The sequence below is a fragment of the Typopeltis vanoorti genome, chromosome 4, assembly GCF_054136105.1.
Source record: "Typopeltis vanoorti isolate ZY-2024b chromosome 4, IOZ_Tvanoo_1.0, whole genome shotgun sequence".
Classification (NCBI taxonomy): Eukaryota; Metazoa; Arthropoda; class Arachnida; order Uropygi; family Thelyphonidae; genus Typopeltis; species Typopeltis vanoorti.
In genome coordinates this window covers 113379170-113396043 of record NC_143552.1, presented here as the reverse complement: position 1 = coordinate 113396043, position 16874 = coordinate 113379170, and the positions used below count along the sequence as shown (strand labels likewise).

The 16874-nt window shown below is 33.8% G+C and overlaps 1 protein-coding gene across 2 annotated transcripts in view; it reads right to left on the bottom strand.

The window, feature by feature from the left end:
* LOC150107617 (kazrin-like) overlaps positions 1-16874 on the bottom strand; it is a 72510-nt gene that overhangs the window by 4583 nt on the left and 51053 nt on the right. For both annotated transcript variants that reach the window (XM_090391423.1, XM_090391422.1), the window contains exons 12-13: positions 16428-16594; positions 3787-3934 (exon numbers count right to left, since the gene is read on the bottom strand). In XM_090391423.1, the coding sequence (XP_090247549.1) occupies positions 3787-3934; positions 16428-16594 (315 nt within the window). The remainder of the gene's footprint in view (positions 1-3786; positions 3935-16427; positions 16595-16874) is intronic.

Genomic DNA, 16874 nt, shown 5'->3' with positions numbered 1-16874 from the left:
TTTTCTAGTGTTGTTTTCCTTTTTCTTTTTTTGGGCCCCCTTCCCCCTCCCTTGGTGTGCCACTGGTTCAGAGTGACCCATGGTCCCAAAACAGGTTAGGAAATATCCAATAAAGTATTTAATTAGATTGCCAGGTGGATGATTCGATGCTTTTCATATAGTTCGAACAGTGTCAGTGAAATATGAATATTTTAAGATCAGCAGGACAAATCTTCCATGCGTGTGGGAGGGATGAATAAATGCCCCCCCCCCCCTCCGTCCCTCGTGTTTTCTGTGGCTCCAGAAGAAGTCGGTAAGCTGTCTGTAAATAACTGTTCTGTAGGTCTGTGATGTTTCTTAAGTTGATTGTGTGTAATAACATTGACACTATAAAGGTTTTGATGACTGTTACTTTACTGTTTTAAAAGATAAATAACTCGACTTAAAAGTGATGAGTTTGTAAAGATAGGAATTCAGCAGTTTTATGTTGGTAGCACAGGGCTCGCAAGGCCTGTGCTGTTGTTACTGTCCTGGTTAATATATCAAACCATACAGAAGATTGACAGGGCTGAATTTTCCGAGTATTTTGATTTTCGTTTTGTTTGGGTTAGCGCGAAGACTACTGAGCACGTTAAACTGTCACAGTACAACGAAGAAAATGTAAATTGAATTGGAATTCTAGATGGTGACAATATCATCTGCATATACGACAGTCTTGCTCTGTTTGGAGCCTATGGGTAGCGGTATTTCTCTCACTGCGTGCGAGTCGTCAATTTTATTTAAAAAAAAAAAAGGTTCTAGCACTAGGGAGAAAAGAAGGGGGGGGGGGGGGCTCAGAGAGGAGCCTTGCCGAATCCCTCTGCCAACGGGAATGGGTTCAGAGAGGAAACTATTTTGGCGATAGATATTATTGTTCTATTGTAGATGCTTTTATTTATTTCCCTAAGCAAGAAGCCACACTGATTTTCTCTAGGATAATGCAGGAAGATGTGCGTTGTACTATCAAACACTTTCCACTGACACCAATGAGAGTTCTTTGCTAGTCACGAGGCGAATAAGATCTCTTATCAAAAAGAGGTGGAGTCCCATCGACCTCTGAACTCCATACACTTGAGTGCTGGTAAGCAAATTTCCTATACCCAATGTCAGACGGTTATAGATCACTTTTGTGAACAGCTTGTAATCAGTATTGGTCAAGGAAATGGGCCTCCAGATACCGAAACTCTTCAGGTCTCTCCTAAAAGCTCTAGTCATGGCTGGGTAATGGCAATAGCCCAGCCTCAGTTAAAACTTCATTGGCTACAGCATTGCCATATGTTACCCTGGAAATCTTAAAAAAGACTTTAGGTTGTCTGAATTTCTCGATGCATTTTCTTTATATCATTATAAGGACTGGCTTAAAGGGGCGAAGCAAGAATGCTTTTCATCTTCCCCGTTATCTGTAGAGGACAGTGTAGGGATAAGGTTAATGAACTATTAAAGCTCTGATCATGGAAGGAGGGTAACAGCAATAGCCGAGCCTCAGTTAGAACTTCATTGGCTACAGCATTGCCATCCATTGCCCTCCAAGGGTCTAATCAATGCATTTTCTGAATTAATAAACTTACATAGAGTTTAATACACCTTTCATGATATTTTAGAAGATATATATATACATATATATACACATCAATTCATTTACACATCAATTCATTCAGATGAATTTTCTTAGTCCTTATAAGGACTGACTTAAAGGGGCGGGGCAAGAATGCTTTTCATCTTCCCCGTTATCTGTAGAGGACAGTGTAGGGATAAGGTGTTATTGAGCAATTAAAGCTCTGATCATGGCAGGAGGGTAACAGCAACAGCCGAGCCTCAGTTAGAACTTCACTGGCTACAGCACGCCATCCATTACCCTCCAAGGGTATTCCACCACCCATTTTTCTGAATGAATTTTATATATATATATATATATATATATATATACATCTTCTGAAATATCATGAAAGGTGTATTAAACTCTATGTAGGTTTATTACTTTTATATTTTAAATTATTAATAAAAGGGAATAATTTTCAAAAAAAAAAATTAATGTTTTATAGTAAATTATAATTATATTTAATTATAACATTAATATTAAACATTGATATCCAAACTAAATTATCCAATAATCCATTTCTTTTTAAAACAATATTCGTTGTTATAGAAAAATGTATAAAAGTAATATTCGTTTGTGCTGAAAATGTAACCGTTGATATTCGTGTTTCTTTGCTGTAACAAATACTCCTGGAAGAATACGGTTCCTAAAAATCCTTGAATGTTCATGAGGACGATAGTAGATGAACACGGAGGCTTGAAAATGCGACATACCGGACATAACAAATCTTCCTTCCCGTCCTTTGAGAACGTGTTCCGCTGCTCTGGAAAACATGCGATCATTCTGTCGCTGCCAAATTTGCCGTAAGCGGTTAAAACTGGGGTAATTTGTCTACAACAGCATAAGATAGAAAATATATGCTATTCTGGAGCGGAAGTGTAAGAATCACACTCGAAGACAGGAAAAAGAAAAACGGGATGAGGTTTTTATTTATTTCTTATTTTATCATATATTTCCATTCACTCCTACTGGCTTTTTCTTTCTTTCTTTCTTTCTTTTTTTAAATATATCTCAGAGAATGTGGTTTAATTTTTGGATACACACTATCCTTTATCCGTCAAAAGGATTATAAAGAGATAGGATTATGTTATAGCAAAAAGTATTGGTTGGAGAGTAAGAACATCTGCTTCTCTTTTATTCGTAATGTAGTTTTTCTATAAACTTGCATAAGCAAAGAAGGCTTTAAAAAGTTGTAATCTGTTCATATAACTAAAGCTGGTACTGCCGAAAATTAGCTATTAAATGCATAAAAAGTTATTATAGAATTCAGTACTATACAAAAAAAATGATTATTCCTTTTTAAGATAGTTTCATTAGAAACAAAAGATTTTACATGAATCTGGTAGTAAATTATAATTTTATCATAGAATTACGAACAGATTTAGGTAGAAGATGGATTTAATCTTCCAGTGCGAGGCTATTCCTGCTTAGTGGAGGGCTGTAGTTACTTGATAAGTTACATGTTTGGTCTCTTCAGCGAGATTTACGGATTATATAAACTTGTTTTAGCCTCTCCACTGTACTAATGTCACTGTATTATTGATCATGGCCTGTCTTCGTTGGTTTCGTAAAAAATGTCATTCCTAATGGAAAAATTCTAATGGAATTAAAATACAATTTAATTCCATTAGAATGTTCTTTTCCGGAAAAAAATATATTAAAAATTAACTTAAAAGGTAAGTGCATGGTGCATCCCGATTTCCTTGAATGAAATTCTATGAAAAGCATTGCGTTTCAGCTCAAACAAGACATCATCTCTTTGTGTGATCAAGGGATTTCGAAAACGCCGCTTCTCTTTTAAACCTAGCTTTTCAAAGTACTCCTTACTGTGGTTAATTTTTTTTTACTCATAAAGAATATTCTTAACGTAATGCAACCAGAAAAGTATCTGCTTTGGAATTTTTCTTGTACGAGCAGACTGACTGGGAAGCAACCGAAAATATCGAAAACATGAAGGGTTTGGTCAAAACGTGATGTATGATAATCCTTTAGTCCATTCCCACGCTTGGATTCGAACCCGTAGCTTCTTGATTGGAGAACGAATTTTTAGATTTATTTGAACCAATCAGACCCAAATAAACCTCAATTTAAATTATTGAGAACAGTAAAAGTCATAAACATCATTTTCTGTAGATTTGGTTACTCTAGAAGAAGACAGTTGACTCACTCACCCTTGCACTTGATCGTCGCTTATCGCTTCTGTCCAAACTGCCCCTACTAGATGATCTTATAAAATTCCTACGAAGAGAACTTGAAGTACGATCAGATAATCTTTCTGATTTTTCTTTGGCAATAGTTCTTTCTTCTTGCAATGCTATCCTGAAATAAATGAGAAATAATGTCAAATATCGCTGGGATGCCGGAAGAAAGAATTGGTGAATCCCCTAAAGCAGGAGATTAACCTTCTGTAAGCGGATTCAGTAGACCAAGAAACTCCACACACAGCAATCTGAGTAGGTAACCAACTCTCTCCCATGTAAAGACGGAAAAAAATTTAATAAACACTAATGATTATTTGAAAATTAATAATAATAATAATAATAATAATAATAATAAAATTTACGTGTTTTATAAAGATCAGTAGGTTTGGATTTCTCTGGATTTCAGATGATAGGTTGTCCACGGAACACTAACGTTACTTGAACCTGTTCTGTGGTCTTAAAAATATCCCTGAAGAGACTTTGAAGTTTAGCAGATAATCATTTTCTGATTTTTTTTTTTTTTTTTGGCAATAGTTCTCGCCTCTTGCGATGATATTCTGAAACTACCTGAACAACCTTGAACTACCTATTGAAAACTCCATGTCATCTTCGAAAAATGAAGTTGAACAAATTTACTGTTTTAGGACAACAATTACTTTTAACCTCAGTTAAACATTGTAATGGATGGATATCGTTACCACGTTTAACTGAGTTCGAAAATTATCACTTCAACTGAAATTAAAGACTATTTACTAACATTATTAGCATACATTTTTTAATGACATTCCTACCTACTACCAACAGTTGAAAACTTACAGTGTATTTAGTTCCTGGGATAGGTTAGACAATCCTGAAACCCGATGGAGTTTTTTCTAACCACTACAGGCCTACAACAAGTAAGGTGATTTCAAACCGGACAATTATAATAAACTACCACCTCAAGACATTCACAAACAACCATATGATAGGAGGCTTCAAACCAAGATGTACCTGATAAATATTGTACGCCCACAGTTCACAGAACCGAGTCTGACAGATGCCAAGAATAGGCAATTTATGTTGAAGGAGAGAAGGAAATGAAGGACGTACGAATTGGTCACCAACACGCGATTTTGCTTTATAAGTAAAATTTTTCAACTGTTGTACAAGCAAAATAGTTATTACTTGAAAAACTAGAATGTTCATAAAAGAAAAGCTAATTTTACGACCTGTAATAATAAACAAACTCATCCCACAAGACGGATTGATTACCCTATTATCGGAATGGATACTCCTTCTTCTGCCATGCGCAGAAGTGTTCGAAGGGTCTCGCATTTGTGGGCATACAGTACATAACTCTACCTATCAAGAAACGCAATAAGTTACAATATATTAACGGCTATGAGAATTCCATGTCTCTGTTTTTAAAATATCCCTATCACAGATTCCAAACCTTATTCGGCATGGTCTTATTCAAAATTCAATTGGAATGATGATTAAAGGGAAAAAAATTTTTAATTTTTTCCCTTTAATCATCATTCCAATTTTTTTCAATTTTTTTCAATAATTTTATAAGGCGGACATATTTTAAAAATTGGATTTATAATGTTAACGTCAAAAATGTTATAATTGATTAGGGTTTAATTATAAACACATAATCAATTATAAAAACATACCTAACACCATAATAAAAATTATTAATTTAATATTTAAATTGACCTTTCAAAGCAATGGTTGCATTTTTGAAGGGAAGAGAAAAAAAAAGTCCTTTTTAGGACTTCCAGGGTAACAAATGGCAATGCTGTTGTAGCCAATGAAGTTTTAACTGAGGTTACTATTGCCGTTACCCAGCCATGACTAGAGCTTTTTAGCTCAATAACACTCCATCCACACAGATTTACTTCATTCAGATGACGGGATAAAGAGTCAAGGACTCAGTCCATCGCCCAGTTCTTATAAGAACTATAAGAACTGGTTGCATTTTTACCCGTGTGGTGGCCGGGATAAGAATAGCCCCAATTTAGCTCATGCATGTCGTACGAGGCGACTAAACTGGGTACTGGGAGGTTAATGGATGGCAATGCTGTAGCCAATGAAGTTCTAACTGAGGCTTGGCTATTGCTGTTATCCTCTTGCCATGATCAGAGTTTTATAGCCCAATAACACCTTATCCCTATACTGTCCTCTACGGATAAGGGGGAATATGAAAAGCATTCTTGCTTTGCTCCTTTAAGCCAGTCCTTACTATAAGGACTATGGTTGCATTTATGAAAGGAGTATACTAACATGATTATTTTATTTTTTCTTTTCTTTTTCTTGTTTTTTTTATTCTCAGAGGATTCAAATTTCTCCTTTGTTTTACAATAAAATCTGAAATATTATTCAGTTTGCTTTTAATGGCGTACTTTTTAAAACTGAGCTGTTCTGTTCATTATTATTTAAATTGCTTTCCAGAATTAATGCCTTTTAGAAAAATCTGGATTCTAATACAAAGAAACTTTTGCTTGCAGCCTTTTGAACCGAATCTCTACCTGTCGCACAGAGCTCTTTTTTTTTTTTTTTTTAAATCGTGAAATGACACATTAGCCACCTAGTTTTCATTTCACTAACCAACCAGTCATCTGACTTAACAGACAAAGTGATTATATAGAAACTGAACATATCCTTATGCCAAAATGACATCGAAATGTCATGAAATTTGACGTGTTTTTTTCTGTGAAGCTACAATTTCTTTCAAGAATTAGATTCTTTTCAAATAAAACTTTGCAATTTAAACTTGTTAAACGAATGTAAACACATTTAGTAAAGATGGATAAAAATAAATATTCATAAAATAATTTGGCTAAACCATGCTTAAAAAGTGGAAATTGTATCACCTTTGCCGCGAGTTGCCCACAAATGCACTACCTGCGGACGCATTTCATAGCATATATATATATATATAGGGAGAGAGAGAGAGAGAGAGTCTCTATACATAATTATCATGAAAACGTTGTAGTTGTATTTAAAGCTGTTCTTTCGTTTGTTGCATTGTTGGCAGAGTGCGTGCTCGCAGCATCACGTGAACGCCAGTACATGATTACAGCTGAATGACTATCTGGGAGGTTGTAGCTCAAGTTGTTATTTAGATGAACAGGATTGAAGATGATTTCTCTTTCTGTCGAATTGCGTATGGAAGAACATATGAGGGACATTACTTACAAGAGACAGCGAGCGAGTGCATTATCAAGTCATATCCTTTTCTCGGCTAATCCTAATGATGAAAACCAAAGTCACAAAGTCTGTTGGGAAAAATCTACTAACATCTTCCGTTGCAATGATGAACTAAGAGAAAAATCGTGGAATCTAGAGAAATTATCTTCAATCCTGTTCATCTAAATAATAACTTGAGCTAAACCTCCCAGATAGTCATTCAGCTGTAATCATGTACTGGCGTTCACGTGATGCTGCAAGCACGCACTCTCCCAACAATGCTACAAACGAGAGAACAGCTTTAAATACAACTACAACATTTTCATGCTAATTATGTACAGAGACTCTCTATGCTGTTCATAGTCTTTTAACCTTCAGTGTTTAGTGTTTTTTCTTTTTTCTTTCTTTTATAATGTCACCTCACCTGATGAAGGCTGTTACGGGCCGAAACTAATCGTGTTTTTATATTAAAACCTTTTTACTTAAATCTGGATTCTAGTCATTCAATTCTTTATAAAAATATGTATGTTAACCGAGTTAATGATCGTTCTCTCTCTCTCTCTCTCTCTCTCTCTCTCTCTCTCTTTCTATAATATATATATATATATATATATATATATATATATATATATAGAGAGAGAGAGAGAGAGAGAGAGAGAGAGAGAGAGAGAGAGAGAGAGAGAGAGAGAGAGAGAGAATTATATACACGCGCGCACATGCACAGTTAGCAATTGTTACCTCTTTTCTCTTAGCATAACACTCGAATATTTTTGAAGAATTTGCAATATTCATAGTATAAATGTAAAATTTTGAATATAATATGAAAACCATTCTCATTTTGTAATAAAACTAAAAGTAAGGTATATGATTAAATGGGATAAACGAAAATGAGCAAGTATCAATCAATACTTTATGCATATAGCAATGTTTATATACGAGTTTATATGGAATAGTTCTATTTAAAAATTAAAGATGCATTTAAATGAAACGTTTTAAAATTTTTGCAGAATAATATTTTGAATTCTTGGAAAATTTGATGACTTCAAGTAATAATCAATTTATTTATTTATTTTTTTTTTTTACTTTATGGTGCATGAATCATATACCGCCCACAGGAGATATTCTATACAAAGTTGCGAAGAAATACAAATATTGAAAATATGGTTAAGAATTAAATTTATTTTGCAAGAGAGACTAAAATTATTATTTTAAAAATTAAACTAAGAAATATTAATAACACAAAAGGCAAATTAAAAGAAAATGCTAAATGATAATAGAGTTGTATTACAAATAACATAGACACCATAATATATGTATGATAATATTACATAAGAGTTTAAAATACTTTTATTTATTTTGGGCGAGCATAAAGCTCACAAACACTCCATTTAAAGTCCTACCATTACAAGACAAAGGGGAATATGAAAAGCAATTTTGCTTCACCCATCTAGCCAGAAATGTTAATGTTGTTAATTTATTTTGAATATAAATATATAAATATAAATATATATATATATTATATATATTTTTCCATAGCAAGGAAGGCTACTTTTAAGTTGTGTTTGTTCATTAATTTGACTAGCTTATCTGTAACATTTTTGATATAAGGAAGGGAGATTGCGTTTTTGTAATCCTGTTTTATTGTGTTGTTAGTTGGAGGCATTTTAAGGATTCTCTTGATGGTTCCTGTTTTATATATGTACAGGGTGTTCGGGATAAATTTGACATATTTATAATTAATTATATTTTTCCGTAAGTTACATGTATTAACACACACTTCTCTTCATTTAAAAGTTTGGACCCTTCTTCATTCATATACAAGATGTCAGAAAGGATGGATAGCTGGAACCCACCTGAATCATGGAAGAGAATAACTTGTATCATGATGATTCGTGCCCGCCATCAAAATAAGGATATTACGACTGCTGCCCAATGCTCCCTGAATACAGTAAAAACAATCAGGCATGAACTAGAGACTTGCAATGGTGACTACGAGGATGTAGCAAGAAGAAAGATCCCTAGCAGACGATCTGATTGCGTTCGTACAGCAGAATTCCTCGCAAATCTGCAGGAACAGGTGTTGAAGAACCCTGGCATTGGAATTCGGGCTTTGTTCGTGGAGTTGCTAACTGTAGTCAAGCCCTGGATAACAAGGGTAGCCAATGGTAGGCCGTATGTATGGCAGCAGGATTCGGCCCCTTGCCACACCTCTGGGAAAAGTCAAAAATGGTTGTCTGAAAATTTCTACGACTTCACCAGTCCAAATGTTTGGCCTCCAAACTCCCCAGACCTTAACCCCATGGATTATTTTGTATGGGGCGCAGTTGAAAAAGACACCAATCGCACTTCCAGTAATACAAAAGCCCAGTTAATGGATAAAATTAAAACAGTTTTTGCGGCCCTTCCCAGGGAGACTGTAGCATCAGCTTGTTCGAGGTTCCGAAGCAGAATTGAAGCTGTGATCGATGCTAATGGTGGTTATTTTGAGTAAATCTTGTTGATAGTATTGTAATTAACTCTGCCTGTAATGTTTTTTTGTCAATTCATTAAATTTAATAGATACAAAGAAGATTTTCTTTTTCCTTACGAAACTGTCAAATTTATCCCGAACACCCTGTATATATATATATATATATAAAACAGGAACTTCATATATTTTAAATATTAATATAAGAGAACTTCATAAATGAAGTTCCCGTGTGGTAGCCGGGATATATAAAACAGGAACTTCATATATTTTAAATATTCATATACAGTATTCATATAAGAGAACTTCATAAGTGAAGTTCCCGTGTGGTAGCCAGGATAAGAATAGCTCCACTGCAGCCCATGCATGTCATACGAGGCGACTAAAATGTGTACCCAGGGAGTGTAATGGATGGCAATGCTGTAGCCAATGAAGTTCTAACTGAGGCTCGGCTATTGCTGTTACCCCTCCTGCCATGATCATAGCTCAATAACACGCTATCCTTGCATTATCCTCTACAGATAACGGGAATATGAAAAGCATTCTTGCTTTGCCCATCTAGCCTATATATATATATTACCGATGCATTTTTTTTTTACCGATGCATTTCTGATGCATCGGTAATTAGAGGTGACTGAAATAACTGAGTAGCAGTAATGAACGTGTGTGTGTGTGAAGATAGAAATACATCGTACATTTACTGAGAGAGTTAAAGATTTGGAGGTACAGTATTTGTGTTTGTAAAGAATTAATAGTTACTTAATCATATGGAAGATGTGGATTTTTCTCCTCCTGGACACTTTTTTATTTTTTTTTAAAATCCTACCCACTCGTGTGTGAATAGCATCCAGTTGGTAGGATTTCACCACCTATAGATATAGTGCTAACTACCTTATTCAAGGAAGTTAGAAGGTCGTGAGTGTTTTACGGCCCGTAAATACGCGTATTGATGAGTAGTTCTTTAGGAGCAATATAATGTCTGAAGTTAAATAGCGAGAAAAACGTACTTTCCTGAATAGTGAGGAGAGAAATAAAATAAATAAAGCAATTTGTAGTCATAACAACAGACAATGCAGATAGAATTAACCACCATATCATAAGCAGTATCAGACCAAAAAGCCTGATACGAAAAAAAGGTAAGATGGGAGAAGATTATGTTTTGAGATTCTCATTATAATTCCTATTCCGACACTAAACTGTGCAATAAAATACAAAACATTCATAGCTTTAAATATGATGTACGATACAAAAACCACAGGATTCCTTTCAGATGATTTTATCGGAAATCACCACCCGAACCAGAAGAGTATGTTAATAATTAACATGCTTGTATGATAAAATATGTACGTCTGTTTGTTATGTTTTTAATTAATTTTACTCTTTGTTTATAGAGAAATAATACAATATTCAAATTATTAAAAAAATTATAACATACAATTTCTATATGTATTCAGTATTGTACTGTAATAAATAGCGACAAATGCAGCTTCTATACACTTGAAAGTCAGATAGAAATAAATGGAGCAAGAGAATTTTTTCAAATCTGCCGCTTTATTAATTGGAACAGTTCACCAGAAGAAGCAAGGATTGATTTATATATGAAGATTGTTTGCATCATTGCTGCAAGCATGCTATTTACATGTTTCAATGAAAAATAAGGTGATGTGTATTAGAATCCTAGATCCACGTGTATTCAGTAATGCTCACCGAAAGTTGTGCAAATTTCAATTACGGAAATTTCCAAATTTTCTACTTCTGTACGTCCGTTACAACAAAATGCTGAGAGAGACAACTACATTCTCCAAAGAAGCGCCCTGCAGCCCCTATGTTAGTATTTGAAAAACTTTTACCATTTCTGCACGTGACAGTTCTAGGAAAGGTTATGCAGTCATGGATCATAGTCGTATCATATCTAGAGAATTCAAGGCACTTCTATAACATAGTCTGAAGGATAACATGAAATGAACGTTTTGGATAGAAAAGATGTCTAACCCAGTTAAAAAAAAAAAAAAATCCTGATTTAAATGTCATCCTGATATGAAGAACTTTTATAGCGACGTTTTTACCTGAAATTGCATTAGCTTGTCTTATACGTAACTAGAAGGGAAAACAACACACTTAACGACATAGTTTAATTTAATAAATAGAGTGGATTGCGTAGTGTAGTCAGGGCTGCATTTACCATTAGGGGCAAGCTGGGGGCCACATTTTAAAACCTTACTCCTCACAGAGAACAATAAAAAAAACATCATAGTTATAGTTGCAAAATAAAATACTTATTTTTAAATATTAAATTCATAATATAAAAACATAGAAGGAGAGAAAGAAGTAAATGAAACAAATCAAGAGAGTTCTGAAGAAAATTTTCAATCGGAGTCTGTACTTATCAGCAAGCAAGCTATCTCTTATCCTACCGATATAGCAGTGTGACGACTTACTATTAATGAACAGTTTATCGAGCATATTTTAATAAATATGGCTCAGAATGTTGGTAAAATCGAAAATTTAAAAAATGAATACACAGAACGCAATAGAATATATGTCAGAAATGTAAATGAATCGCATTTTTACTGTAAAAAGGCGAATGGAACAAAGGAGAACCGAGAGTGGCTAATTTTTTCAGAAACCAGCAAAGCAATTTACTGCTTTGTTTGTAATTTTTTTTAAATCAAATAATAACTTAATGAAGGATTTTAATGACTGGGGAAATATAACAAACCGTATTTGCGATGAGCTACTGAGCATATACGAGCTATGTGCACATATCGCAAAAGAAAATCAAGTTCTGTAAATAGTCGAATTGATCAAACAAATACAATCTGAAGAAAATTATTGGAGAGAGGTTTTAAAAAGAATAATAGCTACCATTAAGTTACTGAGTAAACTAGGGCTAGCATTTAGAGGAAATACAAAGGATATTTTTTCTGATTCTTGTGGAAATTATTTATCGTGTTTACATTATTTAAGTGAATTTGATGATTTTTTTTAAAACATCACATGGAAATGTACGCCAACTGCGGTTTTGGCAGATCAAATTATCTTTCTTACCACACTTGTGATGAATTCATAGCGTTAATAGCTAAAATAACAAGAGAAATATTAATATCAGAAATTAAGGAAGCTGCTTATTTTGCAATAATACTCGATTCAACGCCAGCCATTGCCCATAATGACCAATTAGCTGTAATATTTAGGTATGTTGCCGCAAATTCTGACATTAGAGAAACATTTAACGGGTTCATCAGTATTACACAACCTAATTCCTTATATTTAGAAGAGATAGTGTTAAAAAAATTAGAATTATCTTTGGATATAAAAATGTGCAGAAGGCAAAGCTATGATAACGCTGTCAATATGAAAGATATCTATACAGGTTTACAAGCTAGGCTGAAAAAACATAGTCCCTCTGCATATTATATACCGTGCTCTAGTCATTCCTTAAATTTAATTGGCACCTATGCCGCGGAATCTTGTCCGGAAGCAGTGGAATATTTTTGTTTTATTCAAAATGTATATAATTACTTTTCATCTTCAACAAGAAGATGGGGTATACTCCTTAAACATTCAGAAAAAAAAATCTTTAACAGTTAAAAGACTAAGTGAAACGAGGTGGTCCGCAAGAGCTGACACTATATTAGCTTTGAAACGTGGATATAAACAAATTAAAGACGCATTACTTGAACTATCCATTCTCCTCATGAAAAACCTATTTCTATATTAGAGAGCTCATCATTGGCTGAACATTTTGACAAACCAGAAACAGCAATTTTAACAGTTGTGTGGGGCAAAATTTTACAATGAATACATGCTACTAGTAAATTTCTACAAGATCTCGATATGGATTTGTTTTTAGCTAATAATTTGTTACAGTCTTTAGTTGGTTTTATTTTAGATATAAGAAATAGTTTTGCTCATGTAAATGAAGAAGCGAATTTATTAACAGATGAGACAAAATTTAAAGATGAAAAGGAAAGAGCTAAAAAACGGAAAAAAAATGAGTGACGAAGTTTCACAACCTAACAATGAGATTATATTACATGGGAAAGAAAATTTTGCTGTGAACACTTTTAATGTCATTTGCGATAAGCTAATTTTGGAAATTAATGAAAGAACAAAAAGCTATTTCGACATATTAGATATGTTTGACTTTTTTTTGAAGAAAGATATAGATCAAAACAGGTACAAGACTAGTATGATAATAAAATTTTACAAACTTATGGGACTGATATTGATCCAGAAAAATTTACTGATGAAGTTAAGCAATTTTTAATAATGATAAAGGAAGAAAATTCTTCAGTTTAAAATATGTATAAATTTATAAACGATTGGTTCAGGTCTACTTTTTCGAAAGTAAAAACAATTTAAAAAATATTTTTGACGATGCCTATTTCAAATGCAAGTGCTGAACGCTCATTTTCAGTGTTGAAACGAATAAAAAATTATTTAAGAAGCAACTTGCACCAATAACGACAAGTGACTTGTCGTTATTGTGTTATTAAAATGATTTATTATGGAAATGTTGACTTTTATTTTCAATAAACTAAAAAAATGCTTACTTTTGAGGCCTCATAATGATGTTGCGCCTCTGGCCTCCAAAAGTATAAATGCGTGTAGTATAATGTTGAGTTTTCTCCAATGAGTGCTGTAACTATGTGCAGGTACTATGAAATAATAATAATAACAATAGATGGTTGGAATTCTAGTATTGGTTAGAAGCACATTCCGCGTGCATCGCTCTGTTTTGATACAACTTACTCAGGATGATGTGAACAATATCAGACCACATAGCTTTCCGAAGATATGAGGTGAAGGGTTCCATGAAAATTCATCGAAAAACAGTTAATCGAAAGACAATTTGTCGAAAATGCAATTCATCGAAAAAACAATTCACTGAAAAATTTAACTAAAATTTCATTAAATTGATCCGGCCAAAGCGTAATTGCTAATACCATTTCGAAAATATTATGATAAAAGTAATCCATTTAGAACAAAAACTGAACCTTGGAGACAGCTTCTTGTACTACCAACAACTTCTACTAATTCTGCTAAGTCAGGGAGCTATTGCAACACATAATTTGGACACGTGATTTCTTTGTTGCCCCGAATATAGCTGAACTGAAAACGGGAACGGTTTGACATTTTTTTGTAAAAGTTTCAAAGAGCGTAAAATTCATCCCATAATAATTGCTGTATTGAAGTCGCATATTACTACTAGTAACAATAATAATAATAATGGAGCCTGCGTAGGCTGGGTTTTTCTCCAGGAAACAGGCAAATCAGTCCCATGAACAGACATGAAACAGTTATCGGACAAGAAAGACAATGAGAAACCATATTATTCTATAATTATTCCCTATTAAAGTAGCATTGCTTTCTCACTCTCATTCTGCGCGGTTCAGTATTTGTTCTAAATGGATCACTTTTATCATAACATTTTTGAAAAGTAAAAATTTTCGGTGAATGTTTTATTTATTTTTTCTATGAATTGTCTTTCGATTAACTGTTTTTCGACGAACTCTCCGGATACCGAGGTGAGGTGGTATTGTCATTGTTCACACCATCTGAAAAACCTCCAATTGCAGAAAGATTTCATGTGAACTGCTGGATTTTTTACAGGACATCCCTTTCGAGCACAGATGAAGATGTACTATCAACATGACGGAGTACCCCCGCAGTTCGCTAGGAAAGTAACACAATAGTTGAATTGGCAATTACGCGACCGATGGATCAGCCAATGTGATCACCAGTTCCAAATCCCCTAGATTTCCGTGTGCGAGGTTCCATGAACGAGCAAGATGTGTGAGCGCATTTTGAACATTAAGTGAAAAGAATTCTGCAGTTCTTTTCTAATAAATAACTATATTCGTTTGCTCAAGTCAAGTCGTTATATTTCGATACTCATAGTTTAGTTACACTGCTTTTCCTAATTTTCCAAAGGAAGGGGTGTGCTTTGATTTTTTAAAAGATGGTATATCGTTCTATTTTCAAACCAAAATTTTAAATTTTAATAATAATAATAATAATAATAATAATAATAATAATAATAATAATAATAATAATTATTATTATTATTATTATTATTATTATTTTACGACGAGGATCAATTTAAAAGTTCAGCACATTCCAGTCTTGTGTATTTAATAAATTTCATTTAAAGGACTTCGATTTAATGTACATTTTCCCGTATCACTTCTGACAAACATTTGGATACGTCCTTTTTTTTTTTTTTTTTTTTATGGGGATAATAAGTTAGGTCACTTCAGTATGTGAAAACTAGTGCCTTAGGCACATAAAAAATACTTGTGGAAAATTATGGAAATCTCATAGCCATGTGACAAAGAACAGTCTCACACAGTGATGGAAGAGTTTCCTCTCCCAGTTCTTGGAAGCAGGAACTAGCCAGAAAAAATACACTCATTTAACTGGCATAATACAGTGGCTTCATAGCTTGAAGTTGCTTTGGCCGTAATTCCAACCAACCACTTAATGGTCAGCATCTTCATCAAGAGCAATTCGTAACTGAATACTTAATGTAGGAAAATTACTAAATCTGAGAGTACCTCTCCAGTGCAGATGACAAGGCATTTGCTTTCAACTGGGAAGATATGGACTCGAATTCCGTCCTTAAAGGACTTTTCAATTGAAGCAATTCAGCTGGTATCTTACGGTATCATGGTTTCTCTTCCCTTATTCATAAAACAAACAAAATTTCTGGTGAATCGCTTCTCGTCTCTTCCCTAAGGTCATAGTGTAGATTAAGGTGCAACATACTGGTCCTGCAGCTTTAGTTACCTCTCCCGAATTACATCAAAACCAAATCAAGTTAAAAATATATATAAAAAAAAGATTAATTTCATTCATATCATATTTGAAACAAGTCTAACTGCATCATTAAATACTGTAATGAATTATTCTTTAAGCAGAGGAAGAATCTTTTCAGCCCTGACTTTTGAAAATCTTAAACCTCACTTACCTCGCAGGTTGTATAAGGTTTTCTAGTTCAGTGGTCAGATGGCGTCTAATAATATTTTTCGAAGAAGGAATTCCTAAAGCGGTTGCCATGGTATCGGCAGTGAACGAGGGTTCTAGTACAACCAGAGCACCATGAACTCCACTAGCCATTAAGTTATCAGCATACTCCTAGAAAATAACGTAGAATTCTTATGGTTTAACTTCATTATATGTTCTTCTCTAACCACTGTTAAACATCCAAATAATTATATAATGCAAATCACTGAAACAAAACCGTGATATAAATCTTAATTTTTTAAAAAAGGTTTTGTTGGTTGACGACTTCGACAAATATGACAAAAATGACTTTAGTGGCCACAGAATGTTCTGCTTGTGTGTTTCCGTTTTCATCTGTGAGAGAGAGAGAGAGAGAGAGAGAGAGAGAGATTTCAATAAACATTTATTTTAA